The following is a 26,119-nucleotide window of genomic DNA, read 5'->3' as shown; positions in this document are numbered from 1 at the left end:
ATTATGTTATGTAATACAAATATATGTCACACCATTGACAAGAAAATAAACATACAACCTCATGAGGTGGGAATGTACATTGCTTTATTATGCATTTTCATAATCACCTTTGTTTTAGTGTTACTAGTTCCCTCTACTACATCATGATATTTAGATTGTATTTTAGATATGCAAGTAAATCTATTAATCACTACCACAGATTGTTTGCTGCTTGGAGCTTTTGGACACTATCAATTCTTCACATAAAAGGACTAACTGTAAAAAAAAATGGATATGGAGCATTATTCTAATTGCAATATCCCCCAGAATGTTGCTGGACAAGTGAATTTGGCATACCAAAAAAGGACTTATTACTTTTAATCATTCAAATCGCAGACTCTCTACTATTTTGAATTATCACCATCTTCCAAAACAGACACTTCTTACAGACTTTCTAGTAAAACTGTAGTAGCACAATTACATGACACTACCTGGGATATACATATATACGTGTTAGATATTGATTTTTAAATGTGCTGCTATCTTCATCATGTTCTATTGTCCCCAATGAGAGGCTATGTTTTCTAACGCTGCAGCCCTTCCTGCTTCAAATGAAGGAGGATGGATCTCATGCGCCCTGTGTCCTTGCTGCCCTTAGAACTCTTGGGGTTGAAGTCACACATGCGCGCCACACGCTCCCACTCCTGGCCGGGGTTCGACTCCGCAACTTCCTCTCGGAATGCCTCTTCTGCTGACCTGAATTCCAGAACAAATTACACCGTAAAGTTTCATCTTCCTTTAGGTGGAAAGTTACAGACAGACAGACAACATCTAAACATATAACACATAGATTATGACAGAAGAAAAATGTATGGCTTTGGTTTAAACAAGTAAAACAAATGTGAAGACATGCTGAAAGAAGCAAAGAGGGGGGGTAAAAAAAATATCCTGCGGTCAAACACTGAAACAAATTAGTTTAAAACCATTTTGTTGAAGGTGCAGAAACAAATTACATAACATAAATTTTAACTAAAGGTACAGTCACTTAACCATCTCACTGAATCTTTTAAGAGGTATATGTACTGAAAACATTTACACAAAAGAACAGATCACTTCACAATAACAGTGACAAAAATATTTCACATCTATTAACAAAGTTAATATTCACTGTAACAGTCTTCACCATATCTTAAGTACTTTGGTTTTTACACACCTAAATGTACAAGAACACCAGACCTTATTGAGATACATGTACATAACAAGTTGACATCAAATTGAACATGCTTTATATTCAGTTCACAAGTCCATTAAAAAGTAGATAACAACAGTAAAGATATGTCTGAAAAACTACAGTCACATGCACAGTAACAGAGCACTACAAGCAAGAAGCATGGCATGTACATGTATGTATAAACACAACAATATGTTCACCAAGCACGAAAACAAACAAATAAACCTTTAGCCACAACACCGACTGTAAGCTACAGCGCTACAGTAGCGTCTGGCAGGCTACGTGTAGCTACCGAGCACGAACATAATCCCACATACGTGCGGCTGCGGCGCGTGTGCGTCGCAAGAGCATCATCCTCCAGCTGCTTTAGCAGTTCCTTGTTTGCAACCCTTATCACCACGGCAACCACGAGACGGGCAAGAGAAAATAGGGGGGGACACACAAACATGCAGTTAGAACAGTGGAAGGTAGATGGAGCTGCAGTTAAAGAGGTGGTGGTGGGTGGTGGTGGTGTCGTGCAATGGTGCGGTCCACAGAACAGGTACACAGCAATGACAGGCAGTGCAATAATTGGCATGCAACAGGAAAAATGCATTTATACAGTAGACTAGTAGGAAACAATCCAAACACATAGAAGGTGGTTGCACAGTATCCTTTCAAGTCTTTGGAATTTCAACAATTAAGACTATTAGATGACTTGTACATAAAATCAACAGAAGAGACTTGTGAAGACCTAAAATTATTCTTTTTGTTATAAGACATAAAAGGATGCTGTCCAATCATAACTAGAAAGAGAAATCTTTTTAACAAAAAAGATGGACTTGATTAGCCTGGTATCCAAACCTATATTAGCTGCCAAGTCTTTTTCGTCCTCTTTGCCATAGGCCTATTTGCAAAGAGGACGAAAGAGGCTCACGGTTTGGATACCAGGATAAGACTTGACATCCTTATTAAAAAATCTTGGTTCATACCAACTACCAGCTACTAACTTAAATTAATCATCAATCACTTATTACATCATGCTTCCTAGATTAAACTTAATTTACTACTGACAAATTGTTAAATCAGCCTGGTTACATATGTATCTGTAATTGTCTTAACTATCTGTAGTCTGATCTGTAGTATCTTGCAGTAGCACTGGCACATTGGAATTTTTAACATTTAGAAGCCCATCTGTTAATACCATTACACATGTAGAATTGCTAGTACTGAATAGATAGCAATGCACCATGTCTCTTTGCCTTCAATACAACTGAAACATGTCACATTTCTACCGTGAGTGTATTGTGTAAGTCCGTTGGCAGTGATGTTAGACAAGGATGTGTTTACAGACACATCGGGGGAGGGAGGATACCTGTTGGAAGCCTTGGTCTTCTCCAGCTGTTCCTCCCTCTGTGCGTACCACTTCCTGAGCTCATCTGCAGCCTCCTTCTTCCACTCTTCCCGCAGCCGCTCTGCCTCGGCATCTATTGTCAACATGAGTGACAGATTGGTAAACTAACAGACCAGCCATGCAGGTGAACCTTAGCAGTAACACGTATACTTAGTAGGGTCTTCAAATTGATTTTACAAAAGCTTCCTTTGTGTTTAAATCAACATCATCCATATTGAGTCAAGGAAAGCATTAAAATAGATCAATAGTGATTAGCCATCAATACCAGTATTCCACATACAGTGAATAAACATTCTAATATTGCACATGTAAGATATAGGTTGGAAAACAGCCCAGAGGGGACTCCCACACAGGGGTGTTCCTTGTGCAATACTAAGTTATTATGTAAGATATGCCTAGTCCTAGTCTGCACTTTAACTTTCTCACCTCACAATCTTTTTTACGTACCTATAAATGTATAATCAGAAATGATTGAGTGAGTGATAATCAGAAATAAAAAGACTGTACCTTTCTTCTCCAGCATGGCCTTCTGCTCTTCTCTCCACTTGCGGATTTTCTCTGGTTCCTCCCGTCTGGGTGCAGGGGTGGGCACAGGGCCGTTGCTCTGTGGCTGTTAACCAAAGTGCGTGGATAACAAAATGTGAGAAAACATATCTACTTTTATTCCTTCATATTCTGCAAAAACCAACAGATATACTCTTTGAGAAGCACACTCACTGGGTACATTTAGTCGGATTTACATAAGTCTCCACCAGACCAGGAAGACAATTTGGCCTGCTAACTCCCTTGGCCAATAATACTGGTAATACCCCTTTTTAGGCAGATTTCAACTACATGTATTTATTCAGCCTACAAAGGCATCTGGTGGAGACTACATTTACATCTGGCTGTGAAAAATATTCCCAGGCCATTCAACTTCCTGTAAGCAGTCGAATGTATCAGAAACTTTCTAAAAATTGAATGTCCCTGTCTGAGACACCTCACCTGTCCCTGGTCAGCGCCGAAGATGTCTTCATTTTGCTGCTGACTTGGTTCCCCCTCAAAGTCAGCCAACCCACCCCCATCTCCACCACCTGATAGAAAGTCCAGGTTATCATCCATGGCACTTGGAACTAAAACAAAAAGAACCAAGGAAAAAGAAACTCAATTGCTGCTTGCAACAGAAGCTAACATAAAAAAAATATCATTAGGAAACAATAATTCAAGCAAAGATCCTTTTCTTTAAAACTTTTTCCATCATGCTCATATTCATGCATTACTATTACTGGTACTTTCTTTCATGAAATATTGATTAAGAATGGTGAAATTATAATAACAAAAGACCCAACTAAAAGGACTGAGAAAATTCTAAAAGCAAGGCATTTTCAATTATGGCTTTTTCATTGATTAAGCACCTAACAATTACAAATCATGTGCCTGTAGAGGCCTAGTAGAAGTATCATTTTTTGTATGTAACGTATTATATTAATGATCAAATAGAATATTCTACTACCCATAGTTAGTACCGAACAGGTGTCATGTCACAATGTTAATCCATTAGCTATGCAAATTATTCTGATTCAGTTGCAGTTAACGGTGCACACCCCAGTTCTTCCGCGACCGGGGTCCGTGATAGTCCGTTGTAAAAAAGTGACGAAAGGGTTTTGAGGGTCCAAGTTTGAGGTGACATTTCTTATAAACTGCCACGAAGTATCATTAAACATTAACATGGCTGAAGAGTGTAAGAAATGGTGATTTTGGGGTGAAAATTTCTTTTGGCTCCGAACCTTACTTCCGGGTATCCTTGCGCGCCAAGTGTAATCCGCCCGTTTGACCTAGTTTTCGCTCTGTGGCTTCGTAGGGGTGGATTTGCAACCCCTCGCGCCGTGGACTGTTTAGAAAATTACAGTACTAGAATTTTCTTTATAATTTACTCGGGTATAGTCAAGGCTTGGGTCTTTCTGCCAGCATCAGTCATTTCTGCCGGAAAATTTTTTTTTGTGGGATTATCCTACGCGAAAATTCGCAATTTTGGGCATTAATTTTGGAGTGAAAATAATGTTTTTTCCGTTGATTTTACCAAACTTAAAAAGGTTGAAGAAACCAAACTCAGCTTGTCTTGTAGCTGAAGAGATACCCTTTCGTCCCATATACAGTTATTCTCCTTCCGAATTATTCCACGCCAGAGACGGTCGCTAGATTTGAGGGTGTGCAGCTTCGAAAAGAGGTCCCAAATAAACTGGGGTGTGCCCCCTTAACAACGCTCTGCAACATGGGCATTTTGATGGTTATACAGCAGCACCTTTAAACTGATGAACAATACACTTTTTTATTACAGGTCTGAGGATTAAATTGACAATTGAAACATTAACATAATGTTACATCTTTACTAACTTTTTTCTTGAAGTTGGATAACAATTGTAGAAGTATATAGTCTATCTGAACCATCTTTTAATGCAGTTCAATACAACAACTGTGGCAAAAACGACATCAAACACATTTCCCATGGGCACGTACAGGAAATTCATTACTAGTATATAACCCATATGCAGCTACATGAAACTGTCAAATGTTGGATCAAAATCATGGGTCATATTGAAAATAGCTTTCCTGTCTAGATAATATGATCGACACAAGCACAGACATAAAGCACTACATTTTTCCTACATCTGGGGTTATATGAAGGGTGATCATGCTTGATTTTTAACCACCTTGGTGGTACCTCATTTTTACCACCTTGGCTTCACATCGCGTCAGTCACATGATTTTGCATGCCGGAAGTTTCCAAGGTTTACCATTCGCGGGTGATTTTTGTGTGCCTCCATTGTGTACCCCGAAATACATTCACGACAAAGTATTCCTCGCGTCGATCTATAAAGCTCTAATAAAACGGTGTTCGATCAAAACGCTTCCGACCTCAGCACAGTACAAACACCGGCACCCCCCTCCCCCACGAGGCTTTGGTCTTGCTACGTGTACCCGACCGGGCGATCCCTTTACCTTGGGCGGCTGGAGTCTCCTCCTGTAAGCCCGCCACGTCGTCATCTTCTAAACCTGCTAACTCATCCTGCTCCCGAGCCAGGAAGGCGGCCGCGGGGTCCTCTTCTTGCTGCTGTTGGGCAGGCTGATCTTCGAAATCACCGAGTCCGTCCGCCATCTTTGGTAGTAATGAGGGCGTTGTTCGGGTATTCTCGGCAGTTGTCGGGTATGGTCGGCATAGGCGATGACGTCATTGTACATGTGGGCGAGGAGAGTAATTTGCATACCATATGCCGGTTTTGTTTCTACCTCCATGTTCCTACCAAGTCCTTGTTCCTACATATACCTTAGCTTAGGTGAATTACCCAAAGAAATGAGGGAGCCTCATTTTTATGCATCTACTTAGTATACAGAGTACACACAAATATGTGGAAGAATAAAGGAATTGAATGAATATTTCTGGTGATATTAATTGATGTGGGTACTCCACCAGTAACCTGGCTGGTATCTGCTTGAGATGCCAAGTTTGAAGCTAACATGCTGTACCTGTCATGAAAATGACTTAAAGTGGATATACATGTACAAATGTATATGGTATTGGTAATATCCAAACCAGTGCAGCTATTGTATCTGCATAACCTGGATGTCTTTTATCGAGGTAACTTTCTGACTAGCTTAGTAAATGCCCACACCATCTCATATTGAAGGCTGATACCATGTTACTCCATACCCCAATTAACATGTACTGCTCTCTTAAAGTCAGCTGACTTTTACATATAGGAAGGCTGAACTCAGCATGAGATAGGTCATCATCCTTAATCTATAGAATTTCAATCAGGTCACTCGTTTTCCTGCCCTGCTCCTCTGTTTACAGCCACACATCTTTGCATGATCAAGGATCCTTTGGAGAAAACTGTCTTACTGTTAACCATGTTTTTATCCCTTGAATGTGACAGCAATGCATTCTTACTAAAAAACACTGGTACATGTATATTGTATCAATAACTGATATTGGGACCAATGGTACCAATGCTAGCAATTCCCCTCTCTTGTACAAATGTACCACGTAACTCCTTGCTCAATGACTTAGAACACAAGTACAAGTAAAAAACACAATCACAGCATTTCAGTAGGTAATGTTTTTTATTGTCTCTTTTGTGGATCTATGGACTTGCTGAGATCCTGTTTAGACGGCCTCTTGGATTGGTGGTTCATATCCCTCCGGTCTGTCCACCTTCTCTCCCGTCTCTGTGGTGGCGACAGGCTTGGCCACGGAGCCTGAGCCCTCTCCATGGAGCTCCATCAGCTTGCCAACTGTGTGGACAGAAAACCATTATCAACACTGGATAATAAAACCACATCGAAAATATGTCACTGTCATATGACACCACTAAAACAAAAACAAGTTTTGACTTAACAAATATTTTCACCATTGATTCTGATTACAACTTCATGTGCATATATAATTTCAGACACAGGCATTGCTAGTAGCAAACATTCCTTGTCATCTTATTCGGGCATTCATTTCTTATGACATCCAAGTAGATATTGGGATGGAAGGTTAACATTTTCTGACTGCCTGGCTTCTCAACCCACCATAACTCAATATGCACACAGAACAGACTCTATAGGGTCAATGAGGTTCTTGCACTTTTTTTTCAAGTTGTCCAAGAACTTGACTCACCATCAAACTTGGGCTTCTTGAGGACCTTGACCTTGCGGATGTACACGTCATGAAGGGGGTAGATTCCCTGGCAGGCCTTCTCGATGTCCTTGCCTACACTGTCTGGTATACTGCAAGGCAAAATAACGAAAATCACTTCTGGAACACACATTACAGTTTACTTCCAATTGTATCTTGTCTACTGCATCCTTTATCACCTAAACATCCCATTTTAAGGCTTAAATTGGTCTTTTATGTCTTAAGACTACATACTCGGCTACTCTTTGCTATGAATCTGAAGTGTGCAAGTGCCTTTTTTTAACAATTGTACACAATGTGTAAAAATACCACTACACTTACAGCTTGTTGACCACCTCCTTCAAGTCGTTGCTGGAGACTTCCCGTGTCATGATCTCAACCATCTTCTTACGGATGGAACGGATCTAAGGAAGACAAAGATAAGGAGTCAGTCTTATGTAGCTACAAAATCGTCTTCATGACTAATGAGTATGTGATTTGAAGGAAAGATAAATGACCTGACAACTCTAACAGATAACATAAGTGTCTTTTTGATGACTTCAAGATACAATGTGTAAATACCAACCTGGGTGTGCTGGGCATAAGCTGTCTTCTTGATCTGGTTCTGACGCTTCTTGGTGAAACCAATGCAAAAGAGACGCAGCAGGTAGCCGTCTGTCGTCCTCACATCAACGTTGGCCTCAATGAGAGTCTGAATTGGAGTGAAAAGTAGATAAGTGGCACTGAAGTGAATGCCTAATATCTGATAGCAAGGACATTATACACAGTATAATGTCCTTGCTGATAGTTACTGCTACAATAATCATTCATGTCATTTTCAAGTCATATCACCCAATTAGGACACTTAAGTTTTTCTCTGTATGGTTATCTCAAACTCAAACTTTTAATATTGTGAATATATGCAAGACTTTAAATTTAAATGCCTACCTGCCATTTCTTGACCATTGACCTAAGCTTGTCCGTGGTAAGGTTCATGCCGTGGAAGTTGGTCAGGCAGTTACGGCCCTGGACCTCCTCCACAATCAGCTTGAACTTGCGGAAAGCCACCTCATCGTTCTGAAGGTCGGCCAGGGAAACCTCAAACACACGGTTCTTCAGACCCTCAGATGCGATCTCTGAATGAAGGGAAATGAAAATTAGATGCGTAATTTCAAACACCTTAACATTTATAACGTGGAGCTACAGCAATGGTGTGCAAGCATGTTTAACGGGGAACAACAGACGCTAAACTGGATATTGACTAAGTGAGTTAAAGTTACATACTGCTGTGAGGAACTATACAGAATTGGATCTTATGTGAAGTTATGGCAGTTTCGGTATTTCTGTGAAAGATTGTGATGTTTAGATTTAACATCTACTCATGACTCTTCATATATTCACCATGCAAAAAAACTTGTACACAAACATATGTACTGATCCAGTATGACTACGATGACGTGACTGATGTCCATCAGTTGCAAAAGGCAGATCGCTGACTCTTTCAATTTCACCTTAAGTAACTGCTCAACTTTTAGCAAAACCCGCAAACTAAGAAACATATCTTGAGCAAGATGAGGAGGGGCACGGTGGGTTAGAACAGCATGATCTCTCTAGTCAATAGCTGCTGCCAGACTTACTTGTTCCGGTGGTCTTGGTGACCAAAGTCTTGCCAATCTGGCGGATGTTGAACATCGCTGGTGCCTTGACATCGTACCAGTCCTTCTTTGTGAAGGGGTCGACACTGAAAAGCACGTGAAAAGGTTAGATCTTCTGAACGGTGCAGAGGTGCCAACTCGAAACCACAGGGCAGACCTCTCATTATTATCAAGCTAACATCTAACGCATCCAGAGTCACATGAAAGAGAAACTCATTCTACTTGAAGTACAACATATATTTCATAGTTCTAGATGTTTCTTTTGGCTTACATTTTCTTCTTGGCACCCTTCTTGCCTCCTTTCGTGAGACGTTTATTCTTGCCCACCGCCATTTTGGAGGTTTCGTGAAAGAGGAAGAGGCATGGCGCAGGGCATTGTGGGGAAGGTCCCAAAGATCGCAAGAAAAGTGTACAAAATCATCGTTTTAAATTCATGCGGCAGGATTTTAGATTATATTACCAGAAATCTACATATAATATTATTTTCTTGCAGTTACATTAGATGCAAATGTTATTTATTGTTCAAATGAGTTAGAGTCATTTTTATACAGCAAGGCGGTACTTTCGTTCGTATGCGGTACGACCCCTGACCTACAAGTTGTTGATCAAGACTAGTCTAAGGAAGAGTAAACATGATACAATTTCCGCTCTAGAATTCCCCCGGAACAGCGCCAAACGTCACTGAACAGGTATGTGTGTTCACTTAACACATCTATAAGTTGCGTATGATGTCACATGCGAAGGACCAGTCGTTGGTATCGGTAAATATAACGTTAGAAGTCTTCAGGAAGTGGAACAAGTCCGGACGAATTTTATGTCTGCTCCAGTGGCAAATTATAGATTCAGGTATAGGTACTATATCACTTTTGGGTTATGTAACTTATGTGTCTATTGCATCATCTATTATTCTATTATTGAAGGTCGAAACTATTGTCTAAACTGGTCGTGAACGTTACTATTATAGCTTAAACAAATATGTTTGGTTCAAAGTCGTAAAAATCAGCTGTGTGCAGTCACATGTAAATGATCGATTAATCTATAATCTATACACAAATATCTAAATGGACCGGTTAGACTAGATTAAAATGCAGGACAGACAGTTTCCCCTGCTGTTACATGATGACAAGCTAATGATATCTGACATAAAGGCCGACTTGTTGGCTACCTGGCCTTGACAAGGCCCCACCTGTCTGCAATTGTAGTTCAGGGACAAAAATTTCAGCGATCAGCTAAAATATTTGATCTCGTTTTAGGGGTAATTGTAACTTATCATGTAGTGTAGTTTGGAAGTTTTGATTAGTTACAGTTTGTAGCATGTCTGGACAAATTTCCTTTGAAAATGAATCTTAGCATTCAAACACTCATCCTGAATGAACTGTCCCTTACAATGTTTCTGACAACCATTAAGATTCAATGGTCTTAATGAACTGCATTAAATGATTAGATGCTGTTCATCAGGACATTGTAATCAAACAAATTGGCATAATTGCTTCATTGTTTCCAAGGCGGCTCTTGTTGTCTTGAAAAGATTTGTATGAAAGGGCAGTGCTAGACCTTATGACAACATTACGTCTGCTTACTGTTTGCAGAGCAGCCATTTGTAGGGGCACGCATTCTTAGTAATCCCACAGGATGTACATGATTTACCAGGAATTTTACACCAGAAGAGTTTCAGGCAGACAAGTTTTTGAAACCTCTTGCAGCTTACATTTGTTGTGTAGGGATGACTTTGCAATTAGCTGAGAATCAAAAGGTTGCAAACATTCTGGTGAATAGGAGGTATAATTGTACTCTACTCTGTATTGTATGATATCTAGGTCAGGGCTGTTCCAGTTGGAAAATTTAGGGTTGGTCAGGATTTTGTTAACAATAGAAGGAGCATTAAAGATAGCTAGAGTTATTGTGACATATTTCTTTCAGTTCAGGGATGGGTCACCCAAATCTCTCTCCACTATGGGTTTCAAACTGAAATATGGTTGACTTGTCTGGCATATTCGGTCTGTTTGGCCAATTTGCACTACTCTTTTTTCTAGCAACGGTTTACCGTTAGTATGGTAGAGACTAGGGTCACCTGGTCACAGTACATAGAGGGTAACTTTAACAGCTATTATCATGCTTATATTGTAAGCTTGTAAAAATAATTCTTATACCATTTTTGAAATTGGTTGTAATCACAGTAATACACTGGAAATTATACAATCAACTTGGAAATTTGATGAACACTGATTTGCATAGATACAATGTAGATAGACAACAAATCATAAATATATTTTGTTCCTCCATTTTCAGATTGCATCACTGATATGATCTTTGGCCAGTGCCTGTGACGCCTGCAAACATGGACGAGCGAGCACGCAGCAGCCTATTGGTGAATCGGGTGTCAATCATCAAGGACCTGAAAGTTCAACACGTCATCAACCCCCTTCTCAGTGCAAAGGTCCTCACTTTGGATGATGAAGAAGAAATCCTTGCAGAAACTACGTCAAAAAAGCGTGCAGCAAAACTCCTGGACATCCTCCCTTCTCGTGGGAATCTCGCCTTCGTTTCTTTCTATAAGTCCCTCCAAGATCAGTACACACACCTGGCAGAACTCTTAGCAAAAGATCTCCCCACTAGCGATAGGCTTGAGAAGATTCAAAATGGGGGGAAACGTAAGATGAGCACCATAGATGTAGAGACAGTGCTGGTTGAAGGAGGGGTGCCACCCAGGCCCCGTATATTCATCAAAAGGCCAGCACAGTCCCAGCAGATTCGTAATGCCCTTCAGCAGCTGAAAGACGAGCCTGGGTGGGTGGTCGTACACGGCATGGGTGGTTCAGGGAAATCAGTTCTAGCAGGAGAAGTCGTGAGAGACCAAGAACTGTTGGAAGAATGCTTCCCAGGAGGCGTCTTCTGGGTTTCTCTAGGACAGATAGATAAGCCAATGCTGCTCATGAAGATGCAAAACTTATGTTTGCTATTGGATAAAGAGCACCAAACTCCACCTCGAAATGCAGAAGAGGCTAAAGACAGGCTACGGCTTCTTTTCACTCACCAGCATCCCAGGGCCCTACTGATCCTAGATGACGTGTGGACAGCCAGGGACGCCAAGATGTTTGACGTCCGTTGCCGTACGATGCTCACCACCAGAGACTCGAGCGTGACAGATGCAGTGAGGGGAAACATCAGCATGGTCCCCATCCGAGAAGGCTTCAGCAAGGAGCAGTCAGACGAGGTCCTGGCCTCGTGGACGGAGACCAAAGTGTCGGACCTCCCGCCAGAGGCAAGTCAGATCTACACAGAGTGTGGGGGGTCACCCCCTGGCAATCTGTATGATAGGTGCACTGCTAAAAGACCACCCCAACAGGTGGCAGTATTACCTGAAGCATCTACAAAACAGGAAGATGAGCAAGTTCAAAAAGACGCTCCCGTATGAGTACCAATCCCTCGCTGAAGCCATCGCCATCAGTGTCGACCATCTTGACAAAGACATGCGTGATCTGTACCAGCAGTTTGCCGTGTTTGACAACGACACCTTGGTGCCCACCCAAGTACTCAGCATCCTTTGGGAAGAAGAGGTGGAACTTGTAGAGGACACAATGGATGAACTATGCAAGAAATCTCTAGCTTTTCAAAGTTGGGATGAGAAGCAGAAAACATTTGTGTACTCTGTGCACGACCTTCAGTTGGACTATCTGAAAGAGCAGTGCGAAGACATGCAGTCGCTACATGCGACACTAGTCAGCAAGTATGAGAAAGTCTGCAAAGGAGAGTTCCACACCTTGGAAGATGATGGGTACATCCACTGGCACATGGAGGACCACCTTGCAGCATCAGGCAGGGTCAATGACCTTTGCAGCATCCTATCCAGCCTGGATTGGGTAGGGTCAAAGGTCAGAATCACTGGTCCATCCTTCCTTGTTGAACAGTACGTCAAGCACGGGAAGATACTCTGTCAAAACCGTGGACAGCAACTGCGAGACTTTGAAACCTTCCTTCGCACAAACTTGCACCGGTTCTTTGAAGACCCCTTCCCCGACATTGTTCAACTTGGGTTGAACCAGTACAGCGAGTCTGAGGTGTACCAGCAAGCCCTCTCACGCGCCACACAGAATGACAACTACTATTTTGTGTGGAGTGGGAAGGACACAGTGAAAGACCCCACCCAGCTGACTGTAAAGGTCCACAGTGGCGGTGTGCACTTTGCCAAGTTCTCTCCTGATGGTAACCAGGTGGCCTCCTGTGGAGAGGACTGCAGTATCAAAGTATGGGACGCACACACGGGGCAGGTGCAGCTAACCCTAGAGGGCCACCGAGACGTGGTGTACTGCTGTGGATTTTCCCCAGACGGTGCCACCATAGTGTCCTGTGCTGGGGACAGGTTAATCCATGTGTGGAATGCTGCTACTGGCAAGCTAATGCACACGTTTCACGCCTTCAAACGTGTCACACCCTGTGGAACGCCAACTCGCACGCCCTCCTTTGGTTCAACCAGGCGCACGCTCACTGATCCACCCTTGATGCCACGATCGCGAGACCCGAGCCCCTCTTCTATGTTCCCCGTGTTTTCTGTCAAGTATTCGCCAGACGGCACCAAGCTGGTATGCTGCTCAGGGGAGGGGTTGGTGAAGATACTTGACAGCATCAGTGGGGTGGAAGTCCACACATTTACAGCTCACACCGACTCAGTCAGATGCTGCGACATCTCCTCAGATGGAAGCCTTGTTGTGTCTGCCTCCACCGATGGCACAGCTGTAGTGTGGAACACGAAATCAGGCAAACAGATAACAACTTACAGTGGACACAATAGATCAGCCTTGTCGGCATGCTGCTTTAAGCCTGAAAGTCACGTGGTGGCCTCAAGTGCTGATTATCAGATTCATGTGTGGGAGGCAATGACAGGAGAAAGGTTAGGAGTCTGTAAAGCCCACAAGTCAACCTTCATACAGCACTGCTGTTTCTCCCCAGATGGTAGCCTCATAGCGGGTGGACTGTCTAACTTCTCCATACAGCTGTGGGATACAGAGAGCATGGACTGTGTGGCGATGCACTACGGTCATACCATGTGGGTATACTGCGTTGCCTTCTCTGCCAATGGAAAGCAACTCCTGTCATCATCAGAAGACGAAAAGTCATCCTCTGGGATGTGGAGGGTGCGAAAAGAATCGACTACATGGGCTTGAAACGCGACTTTGACGTGAACTTTGACATGGATCCGTTCATGGTTGTTGCCCCAGACAACAACGACACGCTCCGTGTGATGAAGGGGAACCAAGCAGAAGTCGTGCATCAGACTGACGTTTCCTTCGCAAAGTCACGGATCAGGGCATGTTGCATTTGCCCCAGTGGCAACAAGGTGGCGTACGGCTGTGAGGACGGAGTCATCAAGCTTCTCCATTCCACACCAACGGGGGTGAAGTCACGTGAGCTGGTCGGTCATAACGAAGCAGTGAGGTGCTGCAGCTTTTCCCAGGACGGCCGAGTCTTGATCACGGGGGGTGATGACAGCAAGGTCCTCATCTGGGAACTAGAGAACAAGACGTCTATCGAGTGTGTCGGGCACAGGGAGTCAGTCCGACACCTCAAAATCTTCAGCCTGAAGCGCAAGAAGTTCCTGACTGCGTCCTACGACGGGAGCATCAAGGTTTGGGACATCATGTGGGGCATGAACGAGTTCTCTTGTGAGGACGAAAACGAACAGTGGGTGCTATCATGTGACCTGTCGCCTGACGAGTCAAAGATAGCATCCACATCGGTTGATCGTGTTGTCCGTATACTGGGTACGTCGAAGGACGGAGACGCTGTTGCACAAGTTCACTGGACACGTGGACTGCATCCGTAGCTGTGCCTTCACCCTGGACAGTTCTATCCTAGCAACTGGTGATGATGCTGGTTATGTGAAGGTTTGGGATGTAGAGAAGGGGGAAGAAATTGTCACTTGTGATCACCACCCAGGCGGTGGGGTATGGGTTCGAGGCCTGCAGTTCTCCAGCGATGGGAAACAGCTAGTTTCTGCAGCCAACAATGTAAAATGGTGGACTGTAGATGGGAAACTGCTGCAGACATTCCACATCAAGGGCAGCTTCGTGAAATCTCTACAGGCATCCAAAGACTTTAAAACATTTGTCACTATTGACAGCTCAGGCTTCCTTTACATCCTGAACATGATAGAGAAAAAGTGAGGCAAAATTCAAACAACATAGCTGTTCAGCTCAAGGTTGTGAAAAACAGTCATTGCTGTCATCCTTTAACCTTCTCTCTGCTAAGTGACAATGTTGTAACCGAAAGAAATTGGATGAATGAAGTATGTCCCAGCTGGAATTACAAAAAATATACAATATGTGATTCATTATGCCAAGCATGTACTCTTTTGAAGCTTGTCAAATTCCAAGTGGTGTATTTTTTTTCTGTGCCCACAAATATTTGCAAATTCTTGCAGGTGGGTATTTGGAGTGCAGTATGCTTATCAGGGAGAAGGTTAAAAATACTAACCAGTGTACAAGAAGTACAAACCAGTTGTGACATTGCCATGTCGAACTGTACATTAATTACTGGATCAAAAAATCTAGATTTTTGTACAGCAAGGAAAAAAAATCAAATGTTCGTTTATAGTGAAGGAAAGTTTGTAGACTTCCCCACTATCCTTTACTTTACTTACTTTATCCATCCACTTCTACCATCTGGGGTGTCATGGGGAGGTACAGTTGGCAGCTGACGGCTAGTCTGGAGGCTATCCATATGATCAAATTTACCTTGTACTTCGTAGTTCCATGTCAATATGTTGCTATAATCTTTTTGTATTCAATGCCAGCTTTGTCATACTAACCCAGCAGACACCATATTTTACTGCAAGTGGCCTTAAATTCATTCCTTAAAATTATATTTTTTCCCATTTTATGTCAGGATCCTTCAGAGCAAGGATGCCTTCATTCCACCATGCATAAATTGTTCTTGTCATTTGCACTAAGTCTTTTATATGTTCTGTGTTTGTTCCATGATCCAAAAATTTCAAAGGGCTGTTTAAACTTTGAAAAGACTTGTCCAGTGATTTTTTTTACTTCCAAATCATTGATTCTTATGTCTGGTAGTAATGGCTTGGATAGCTTCCATACAAATTCAGTATTAAAATGATACCAGACATGTTTTTCTGAAGCTCCAAAATACTTGACATGTTAAACTTTGTAAAAAGGTACTGAACATGCAAGACATTTCCAAGTGACAATTCAATGCATTATGTTTTGATCTTCCAGCCTTACTTTGAAATGATAAATATAATTAGTATCTTTCAACAAGTGAAGTCTGTTAGCTATGTTGTATTCATCTTATAATATTCACTTCAGAATCAAATCTGTTGGTCATTTCAAAACTGTTTATTGGTCATCCTCCCACACAGAGCATTCAAACAATTTGATACTTGATTGTCTGTGCCTGGTTCCAGGAATTTATACTCAGCATAAGTTTGGAAAACTACAATATAGATGCTTCCAAAAGTTGTATCATTAAGTAGCTTTTATATGTCGTGCACATACTTTCAGCTGTTAAGTAGCTTTTATATGTCGTGCACATACTTTCAGCTGCTCATTGGAAACGAAGTGTGAAAGTCTGTAAAAGTGCATTATCCAAGTTTTACTGAAGTATGAAAATAAGTGATGATGTGTGATTCAATCTCAAATTCTAAGGCATTCTTTATTGTGTAACTCACACGGCAGTGGCTGTTACAGCTAGGTGTACTTTTTTTTCAAACATGTAACGTTAGCTGCAGGGAGCAGAGAAGTTATAGTGTTAATGTCTTACTCAGCCATGTTTCAAGTCTCAATACTGAGAACAGTTCTTGATTTCCCAACTACTTCAATTGTGCAGAATCTAATGCTTGTAATGTAACTTGCCTCAACTTTATCTAAATCATTGAATTTAATGTTACTGTTGGCCTTCATGCTAATGTGCACTTATTGGTATGTATGGAACTAGATGCTGCAAAACTTTTGTAATTTGTAAATTAATTTATTGTGGGTTACATATAGTACACGGGTGCTCTAAGAACAAGTGTTGAGTCAAAGGAACTAAATTTCATCGTATGTGTCTTGTAACAATTGTAGTAACAAGGTGTTTCCAAAAATAACAAGTTTAGATATGAAAATTGTAGAATGTGTTTTTGCAATGTTATGATGGCGTGAAACAAACACAACAAGTCTTGGCTTGTCACGCCTTGAAGCTTGCATGTACAAATGTTCCTGTTGGCTGAGCAACTTCCTATAGTATATGATAGTGTAACACGCAGGGCTTTCTCGCATAAACTTAAACTTTTAACAGCAAATGATTGTGTCTCATGTACATTGTAAAGTAATGTGTAAGTCAGTGGAAATGTAATTGTGGCAAGTACAATCCACAGCTTGTAACTAGTGTAGGTTCCAAGTGATGTAAAGCAACCTTGTGCCATGTTTCCTGATTCATTATACATGTCTATATACTTGTTTAATTTCATCATGTTCAACGTATCACAGATTTCTCAAGTCAGTAACCACAAATATGCCAGTAATGTAGTGTTTAGTAGCACTAGAATCTGTTTAAGTGCTGGGTCTGAAATCGTCACTGCCACAGTTATTTCTCATCAATTCAAATTATAGAGCTGGCATATTGTACATGTAAGTCGCTGTTATTCCCTAACACATTTCATACATATCCCAGTACTCATTCATTTTTATGTATAGCTGTAATAGATAATTGTGTAGTTTCAATTGCTGGTGGTGAAGTTAAAGTTGCAATGCTGTATGAGTATGTATGGTGGAGGAGAATGTTCACAGCACAATTTACATCATTAGCTAAATGTAAGAGTTCAAATTTTATACAGCAAATTTAGATGTCCAATATCTGCATGTCTCTGATCTACATACATACAAACCAATGGATATTGATTAAACTATATGTTGTATTATTCAGGGAATTTGGCTTATCTGTTTTTGTTGAATTTGTCATATTTTCTGATGTCAAAGTTTTCTTACCCAGTTTTGGTTTGAGTCGATGAATATTCTAATGGTCCTACAATGTACCTCAAACTGTATAGAAAGAATTTGGTTCACTTTTTATGCTTGATCAACTGCCTAGAAAGAGAGGTTCAGAATATAATATGATACTCATGCAAGGGACTGCCAAATTCTACTTTTAAAACCATATAGAAGTTGGTAAAAATGACTGATGCAAGGTACTTTTTCGGCACTCTCCTTTCTGTTTGTTTTAGGTCATTGTTAAGACCCACAAAGGTCAGTGGTAGGGACGTTATGTATCCATATGCAGTCACCCATACAGGGTATGTCAATACCCAGTAAGTTGCCATAGTACCAGTGGTATTTGTTATTGCATTGTTTTCATACCATCCCGGGTCCTCTGGTCAATTATTTCCCTCAGTTTTTATTTGCCCCTGCTAAAATATTTAGGACCCCAACAGGACGTGTAATATGAGCCAGAACAGGTGAGTGGGCAAAATAGAGGAGGAAAACATGAAACCACTTTTAGCAGAGAGAACGCTTTAGAAGAGATTCTGTTACCACTTCACATTATACTGTACTCTGTGACCTTTACTAAATCACACCTTCCTCCCCCCTTGCTGCTGAACTACAGTCTACCTCAGTTCCTATCCAGAGGGAACAAGCAGAACATTCAGGTGGTGACCATTCTCCATTTGGCTGTCAATTTGCTTTGGAAATAGTTTGACAATTCAACAATGCTTGTGTTTGCCTCTTCAGGTTTCTATAGTGAGTGATACCGGGCACCTTGCATTCCTCACTTGACCTTCACACAAGTAAGTCCCCCTTTTCTCTAAGTGCTATTGATTGGTGCAGGATATGTGTGGAATGTTCCATCTGAGATTGCTGTGCACTTTGTGCTTGTTTCCCGGCAGGTAAGAATTTACCGTAACTCCTGCAAACTACCATTTAACTTGTGTGACTCAATATTTTCCTTGAAGTTTCTTCTTGTAAAAGAATGAGTGAAACATAACTTTTGGCATGTTTTACAGGTAGAGCTTGTGATGTTTGTACTAGTAGTCTGAACAGTTCTGAAATGACAACAATGTTTGCTCATTGTGGGGGTTTCTAAAATTAGTACGGTGCTACTTGTAGAGCGTTTACTAACAGTTACGAACTGGTTTTACAAAAGAAAATTTGTTCAAACAATATGTGCTTTAGGATGAATTCAATCCAGCTGACTGACAATGACTGATACAAAGTTCAATTGTAAGATTCTCCTTACAAAGTGCTGATGTCAGGTGTACATGTATGTAGTTGGACATCACGATTACTACCTTAAGGGTGCATACCTCACCTGCATGGCATGCTATGTGAACAAGCTTACAGGTGTGAACAACATATTTGTCATTTAACAGTCTCCCATAACTTGTCAGCAGACCAGGCAGTGTTTAAGACATTTTCTTCTACATGTGTTTGCTCTCTGATACAGCAGGTAAATTGTAGCATTTTGTCAGGGTTTGTTACATTTCTGGATACACTAGAAATCATCTTACATTTCAGCCATGTCATTGTTCACAGTTGCACATTGTCAGATTTCCATTCAACATTTCATAAAGGCCAGTTACCTCAATATTTACCCCGAGTCACCAGTCAAATATTTACCTAGGACCACCTGTGCATTGTGGCTGTCAGGACAATCACTAGAAAGTAACTTTCTTTTAATGGAGGGACTCAGAAGTACAGCTGTCTGAGGTCTGTGTTGCAGCCCTCTCTATGTTGCAACTATGAAAAAGAATGCAAGATTGTGGGATTTGCATAATATATAATACATGCATGCAAGGTACAGTAGTATGCAGTATTATCACCTTTGCCAGAAGGTTATATTTTCTGTAGCATTTGTATGTATGTGTGTATGTATGTTTGTATTTATGTACTAAATATGTACATTATGTACATATGCTTGTATGTATGTATGTAAACTATGTGGTTTAGCATGATAACTCAATAAGCTGTGGATGGATTGTCATGAAAAATTGGAAGGTGTGTAGGTCTTGGTGTGACCTCGAAATTATTAGATTTTTGGACCCCTGGCTGCTTTTTTATAATGCCATCTGTTATGCTTTATGACCCTAGCTGAGTCTCCCTGAGAGTGCAAAGCTGAGTCGGTCTTGCTGGTGTTGATGATGATGATGGCAGAGAGAAAGATCAGAGTGATGCTGCCACAGTATGAACACCCCCCACCATGGATACCACCAGAAGAGGTCAGTGTTCTAGCCAGCATCCATCTTTAATCCGTCTGTCATGACTAATTTTGCCTGTCATGACAGACAAAAACTTTGCCTAATCTGTCTTTCCCCAATCGGACAAAAGTCAGCCTGACTGTGTATATTCAGCATGTAGTTCAGTGTCCGGTATTTCTAATTGTTCCAGTGAGTCAATGTGTATATGCTGTGACACCTAGGCCTCTGACAAAACCGAGCTGGATCATCTGTACTGCAAAAATCTTGTCTTGAGGGAGTGTCCAGTTTTACTTAATATGACTCTTGCCATGGCCCGAGTATTACTGCCCTGATACATGATAATGGTAGATTGTCTCCATCCTTGTTGGTTTTTATAACCTCACAACCTGACATTATTTCCAGCAAGCCAGCCACCCTGACTACAGCAGTGACCTAACTCCTGCCCTGCCACGGTCACTCAAGATCAGGAGAGACCCAGACACTCAACAGGTGGGCTAAAACAAGGGGATTAACAACTTTCATTGGAATTATGTACAGAATTCTTGTACTGTAAGTCACAATGAAGCTTGAAAAAATACAACCTATCACCATTTCAGGTACCATCTTCTTAAGTGTCATAAAGGCACAACAAACTTGATTCTGACATTTTTGTACACTTCACCCCATGTATAAATATAGCATAAGATTAGTTGCATGTCAGCATTCATTGTTTTGTTTTATTTATGTAAGACACTACATTTAATGCTTTTTTTTGTTGTTGTTGTTTTAAGCTGGGCTTTGTTGCTCGAGGAGGGAAAGACTTTGGGACTGGCATCTTCATCTCACAGGTTAGCTATAGATACAACCATGTGTTGACATAATGGAAGAAAACTAATTTTTTTTCGATCCATTATGATTTTGCACCATTTTCACCATTGGAGCATACAATATTCTATTTTGAACACAATACTGTGTTCTGTACTGCAGGTCGATTCTGGAACTGATGCTGAGAGTCAAGGACTGAAGGAGGGAGACCAGGTCAGATAAGCTACATGTACTTCAGATAATGTCAGTTGTATTTAAAGAAATATTACTAGTATATTAAATAATAGTGTTTTTCATAGAATGTAAATTGTTTCAACATCTGAACAAGATCAAGTACATGTAAGTTACTGGTAGCTGATTTGCTTAGAATATGAGGGGGAGAGACCAATGGCCAATGGATTGTACACAAAAGATTTTGTAATTGTTGTACAAACATTTTGACAGTACTAGTCATACATGTTGTATTCATTTGTTCATATATTTTTATATATCACAATTTACAGATCCTGTCTGCAAATGGATTTGACTTTGAAGAGATGGACCACAAAGCAGTAAGTCATCATTCCTTGCTTTTTTTCTTTCAATGCCTTAAAAGCTACATTTAACCATTACTGTATATACACTAGAGGTTAGTTTTCTTGATTCTTCCTTTGTTGGTATGGGGAAGGGATGCCTGACTGCTTCATGTACCTTTCACCTTGCAGGCAGTGGGAGTAATGGCATCAGCACAGCAGCTACAGCTCAACGTCAAGTACTTCCCTTATGGTATGTCAGTAATGACTTCAGTCTTCAAGAACATTTGAATGTGCAGTAGGGCATCTCTTAGCTGGTAGGTTACACTGAAGGGCGGTTATACAGACACAGATCTCCATCACACTCAAACCACTGGACCTCTTGGGACTGCCTTTTGGGTGGTCATTCCTTTTGGTGAATGATGACCACAAGTAACTAAATCCCATTAAGTTAACACCATGTTCAATGCATTGTATGTCGGAATTTTTAATAAAGAGACATTCTTGATTTGATTTTTGCAAGACAAAATTGCATACTTTTTGTTCTTCTGTTTGCAGCCTATAATCAAATGATCAGACGGACGGAAGCTTACGGACCAGAGATCCCAGACAACAGGCAGGAACACACAGCGCCACAACCAACACAAACACCACCAGAACAGACAGCAACAAAAAAGAAGTCCAGCCGTAAAAAGCCCCAACTTTAACAGGAAAATTTGACATTTGTATGTAACTGTAAACTTTGCATGTAACAGTGATTGTGGAAAATTATAAAAGTGGAGATACAGTGAAGTATAGCCATGGACACTGGTAACACCAACAAATGACTCAAATTGGTGCACTTGCTCTCTGGTTTATTGTCTGCTGTATGGGTTAGACCTGCTTGTGCTTGATATGTGGAAGTTTGATGGCAGATCCCCAGCTGCTTGTCCCACGTGTGGATACCATGAAGACAGAAGTGGCTGATGTCTCTCCCAGTGCCACCCATCAACATGTTTTTCTTTTTGTACTTTTGTGTAGAAAATGAAAGGTAAATTGCTGCTGTTGTTTCTGATCAAGCAGGTTCTATCATTCAAATGTGATTTTGTTGCTGGATTTGAAAGCAAATATTTTATACAGCATGTTCATGACTGGTATAAATATTTTTGTATGAGTTTGTTACCAAGAAGAACACTGAGGGCAAGTGAAGATAAATCTGATATGAAAGCTAGAATATGGTTTTTATGTGGCAAAAGAGATGACTTTGTGACTGGAGTTATACGTGTTTATACCTCTGTGGGATTGTTTTCATATTTGAAGCATGAACTACTGATATTCTTTCTCACAAGAGCGTTGTGTTGTTTGTATCTGGACCTTTGTACATGTATAACAATCCATTGCTGCAACACATAAAATAGTACCAAGGACATGATTAATTAAAAGCTCCCAAAAAGTGACCTGCGTACAGAGCCTGGTCTGCAGATCTGTAGGCTAACCAGCTGAACTGTGACACGTCACATCATGTTTGCTGACTACTGATTGAGGCTAATCATTTTTCTGAAGTCCCCCAGAAAAACACCTGCCCTCAGAATGGCCAACATCGCCCTTATGTGCCTCCTGGCGGTGGTGTCGCAAACCGCGAGTCTTTCAGGACCTCCTGCGCAGCCGCCATTGTGGCCTCAAACCTTCTCGGTTACTTTCCAAGAGGAGCGGCATATTTCCGTCGTGCCCGTCAACCAAAACGTGGGGGCCTGGCACTACGACTTCGCCAACAGCCGGGCGAGGTTCGACTACTCGCAGGGCCAGGCCGACAGCTTCTGCACCGGACGGGGCCTGACGCTGAAAGACGAGCACGGGGATTGCCAGCTCTTCTTCAGCACGCTCGGCTTGTACGTGCACTACCCGCGCGAGCAACAGTGTTGTCGGGCCTGCGGGCCAGCTCAATACTGCAGCGTCATCAAGCCAACGTGGCTGGCCGGGGCGACTTACCTCGGGGAAGAGAATATCAACGGAACGACGTGTCACGGCTGGGAGAAACAAGGGGCGGTGGCAACAGACAGGTTCGTCATGTAGTGTTAGTCCTCACACTTTGCAGTTCTATTTCTTCTTCAAGGGGTAGGGTTGACTTAGGGTTAGAGTAAGGCGTCATTGAACTTTACGGAGAAGATTCTTAATTGGCATGTAGATACCTAGGGCTAATAATAATAAAAGAAGATAATTATTAACGAAGAGTAGGGTTGTTGCCATTTGTTTGACTGTCACAAAGGTCGCCCGTCCAAACGTCCTTATCTATCCAGATGAACGAGATGTGAGGACTGACCTATGGACTCGCGTCTTACGTAACGACCAATCGAACGTAAATTTACGGATTCACAATTGTATGTCGGGAGCCTGGTCTCGGGATTTCATTTTTAGAAGTTCCCCTGATGTCCATTTAGAGACATGGGATTTCATTTTAGATTTTCCTTTGATATTCGTTCTAACTTCAATGCTATCATCATGATAATATTAGGTCAGAAATGACTGTTAGCAAGGGTGCCAGGATGTCGCCAGGGCCTTGGGTCAAGGGACAACAGGTTCCAGAGAAATTTTAGCATAGAGGTAGACCCTGAGCTGGCCCTGAAAACAATCTGACATTCAGGCTAGGATGACTGACGATCATGCCATGAAGTGTTGCAGAGTGTAATGTGCGTTCATATATACATAGTGCAGTAAAATGAATAGTAACACTGTATTCCGACTGTTCTCACTCACCAGATATGCATGCTATACATACATGCGTGTGCGCGACAGTGGAATATTTACAGAATGAACGAAAAATCCACAAGAAATAAAACAGTCCAATTTCTTGTTTCCTTTTGTAGGTGGTACCAGACCGAAGACGGCAAGCCTTGCCAGTACTGGGAGAAGCTGCAGTTTGTCCCTCACATCACCCACGTCATCACCTTCAACACCAGCTCCTACCAGCTCAACCCCATCCCCGCTAGCGTCTTTGATGTTCCCAAGTACTGCAACAGCACATGTCCGATACCATATCCCCCACACTAACACGTAATGCAGGACCTTCCTGAACCGCTATTAGGTTAGCTTAAAAACAACGCAAATCAAAATCAGTACCTAATTTTCTTTTTTTTCCTATGCCTTAATAGAATCTGCTGTGATGCTGGTTTCAAAGCTCCCTATGTGAATATTATCCAGGGTGTACCAACACGGGCTGCAGTGCTAAACTAATTATAAATTGTAAGTAAAGCATTAAAGAAAGACCAAAATGACACCAGTCAGACCGTGCTCCCCATGGAGGTAGAATGAGTTGTATTTATACATGTATACGTCTGGATTGGAATGGTCCAGTGCTTTGAATGTGGCATCTGCATGTATTACTCAAAAAGGCTACAAATTAAAAGAAACTTCAGTCTGCAGAATAGACAATAGAATAAGTAAATTCTACAGCAAAGCAAAACTATTTCAAATGCATACACTCTTATACATAGCATTACATATTAGTGCAGTGGAAAACTAATAACTGTACCTGAACTTGTGTAATGCAGGCTACAATGGCTTATCATCTATTGTCTACACAGGTCTATCTAGTTGGGTTACCTGGGTATGATACATGTGAATATGACACCACAATGTCTGGCTGTGGCTTTTTGTTCTGATATTGCTGATAAAAACTAAAAGCCATTGCAAGAGTGTATATCTGTGATCTAAGCTTGTTACTTCAGAATCTGTTGTTCCTTTCTGTAATTCCTGCAGCTGTGCTCACTACTCAGACTACAATCTGAGTATCTACAATCTACTGAAAGGGACCTTTAATGCATATAACACATAATATAGGAATCTGAAATATTTTCTGTTCTAATCATAACTGCATATGCATTGAATGTCCTATTCTAGGAAGATTTTTGTGTGTGTTTGTCCGAGGTTAAAAAGATAATAAAAACTTGGTTTGTCTAAGTACGGTGTAGATAGGGCATTGTGTAGCACGTTAGACAATAATGTACCATGAGTGGCAAGGGATGGCTGCTATGTGTGTAGTGTCATACATGTAGTTTATTCACTTCTGGTGAACAGTAGGCAGCACGGTTGGCTTTGAATGCTTTAAACTTCAAGATAACTTCAAGATGCTACAGCTCCAAAATTCTGTTGATATTGTGTTAGTTAACATTGGTGGATAGGTGTGTTGGTTAGGTTTCAAAAACTTTGCAGACTGTTAGAATGCAGAAACTTTGCAGTGTTTGAATTCATAGCAATTATAAGTCACTGGCAATTAGCATAAAAATTACAGTAAAGTAACAGTACTTTACTTATTAGCAGAGCTCGGACTTTTGCACCAGAAATATGGGCACACACAGCAGACAACATATTAGCAAAAGGATTAAATTGTAATGCAGTATTCCACAGCAAACACAACTCAATTCACAAAAACACCCTCTGCTCTAATCCAAGGACCTGAATAGGACATTCATGGCCAATACATTCTGTACATTTAAAGAACATGTGTAGACGTAAAAATGGCTGTAAGGTACAACTGCAGTCAGGAAATCCATATCTCATCCATTTTTGAAATGTATTCAAGTACATATATTATGCAATAATTATTATCTCCTCAGTTCATCTCTTCAATGGTACAAAAAAAGAATAATTATTTCTTTATGGTTTTTTGTAAAGGGCAAACATCAATTCTTCATTTGGAGTCTAAAGATATATATATATATATATATATATATATATATATATATATA

At 41.1% G+C, this 26,119-nt stretch overlaps 5 protein-coding genes across 9 annotated transcripts; 3 read left to right on the top strand and 2 right to left on the bottom strand.

The window, feature by feature from the left end:
- Nucleotides 1-62: 62 nt before the first annotated feature.
- Nucleotides 63-5,783, bottom strand: LOC109467997 (clathrin light chain-like). Of its 2 annotated transcripts, XM_019766191.1 has the most exons (6): nt 5,583-5,783; nt 3,588-3,715; nt 3,111-3,213; nt 2,565-2,676; nt 1,528-1,599; nt 63-735 (listed from the first exon to the last, which is right to left on the bottom strand). In XM_019766191.1, the coding sequence occupies exons 1-6, from the start codon at nt 5,737-5,739 to the stop codon at nt 564-566; spliced, it is 744 nt and encodes a 247-aa protein (XP_019621750.1). In that variant the 5' UTR covers nt 5,740-5,783; the 3' UTR covers nt 63-563. The 2 variants fall into 2 exon arrangements, with proteins under 2 accessions (XP_019621750.1, XP_019621751.1); XM_019766192.1 differs by lacking the exon at nt 1,528-1,599.
- A 902-nt stretch (nt 5,784-6,685) lies between these two features.
- On the bottom strand, nt 6,686-9,323 carry LOC109468009 (40S ribosomal protein S3a-like). Its single transcript, XM_019766213.1, has 7 exons — nt 9,169-9,323; nt 8,880-8,983; nt 8,191-8,378; nt 7,829-7,954; nt 7,585-7,667; nt 7,246-7,355; nt 6,686-6,875 (listed from the first exon to the last, which is right to left on the bottom strand). The coding sequence occupies exons 1-7, from the start codon at nt 9,228-9,230 to the stop codon at nt 6,748-6,750; spliced, it is 801 nt and encodes a 266-aa protein (XP_019621772.1). The 5' UTR covers nt 9,231-9,323; the 3' UTR covers nt 6,686-6,747.
- A 157-nt stretch (nt 9,324-9,480) lies between these two features.
- Nucleotides 9,481-15,614, top strand: LOC109467951 (apoptotic protease-activating factor 1-like). Its single transcript, XM_019766126.1, is given in 5 exon segments — nt 9,481-9,586; nt 11,187-12,183; nt 12,185-14,006; nt 14,009-14,673; nt 14,675-15,614. Coding segments are annotated over 4 exon segments (3,819 nt in total). The 5' UTR covers nt 9,481-9,586; nt 11,187-11,235; the 3' UTR covers nt 15,059-15,614.
- An 826-nt stretch (nt 15,615-16,440) lies between these two features.
- Nucleotides 16,441-22,816, top strand: LOC109467952 (PDZ domain-containing protein 11-like). 4 transcript variants are annotated; one of them, XM_019766128.1, is made up of 9 exons: nt 16,441-18,342; nt 18,617-18,672; nt 19,973-20,100; nt 20,482-20,568; nt 20,850-20,906; nt 21,046-21,096; nt 21,387-21,434; nt 21,588-21,648; nt 21,954-22,816. In XM_019766128.1, exons 3-9 carry the CDS (start codon nt 20,020-20,022, stop codon nt 22,100-22,102), a joined length of 534 nt encoding a protein of 177 aa, XP_019621687.1. In that variant the 5' UTR covers nt 16,441-18,342; nt 18,617-18,672; nt 19,973-20,019; the 3' UTR covers nt 22,103-22,816. The 4 variants fall into 4 exon arrangements, with proteins under 4 accessions (XP_019621687.1, XP_019621686.1, XP_019621688.1 ...); XM_019766127.1 differs by having other exon boundaries at nt 16,441-18,534; XM_019766129.1 differs by lacking the exon at nt 16,441-18,342 and having other exon boundaries at nt 18,670-18,771.
- A 147-nt stretch (nt 22,817-22,963) lies between these two features.
- On the top strand, nt 22,964-26,091 carry LOC109468062 (uncharacterized protein At4g14100-like). The gene is made up of 2 exons (XM_019766291.1): nt 22,964-23,434; nt 24,239-26,091. Exons 1-2 carry the CDS (start codon nt 22,965-22,967, stop codon nt 24,420-24,422), a joined length of 654 nt encoding a protein of 217 aa, XP_019621850.1. The 5' UTR covers nt 22,964; the 3' UTR covers nt 24,423-26,091.
- The last annotated feature ends 28 nt before the right edge of the window (nt 26,092-26,119 follow it).

This window comes from Branchiostoma belcheri, unplaced genomic scaffold (genome assembly GCF_001625305.1).
Source record: "Branchiostoma belcheri isolate BF01 breed outbred unplaced genomic scaffold, Haploidv18h27 scaffold19, whole genome shotgun sequence".
NCBI classification, from domain to species: Eukaryota; Metazoa; Chordata; class Leptocardii; order Amphioxiformes; family Branchiostomatidae; genus Branchiostoma; species Branchiostoma belcheri.
The sequence above is the reverse complement of the archived record's forward strand: the minus strand, read 5'-3'. Positions and strand labels throughout refer to the sequence as shown.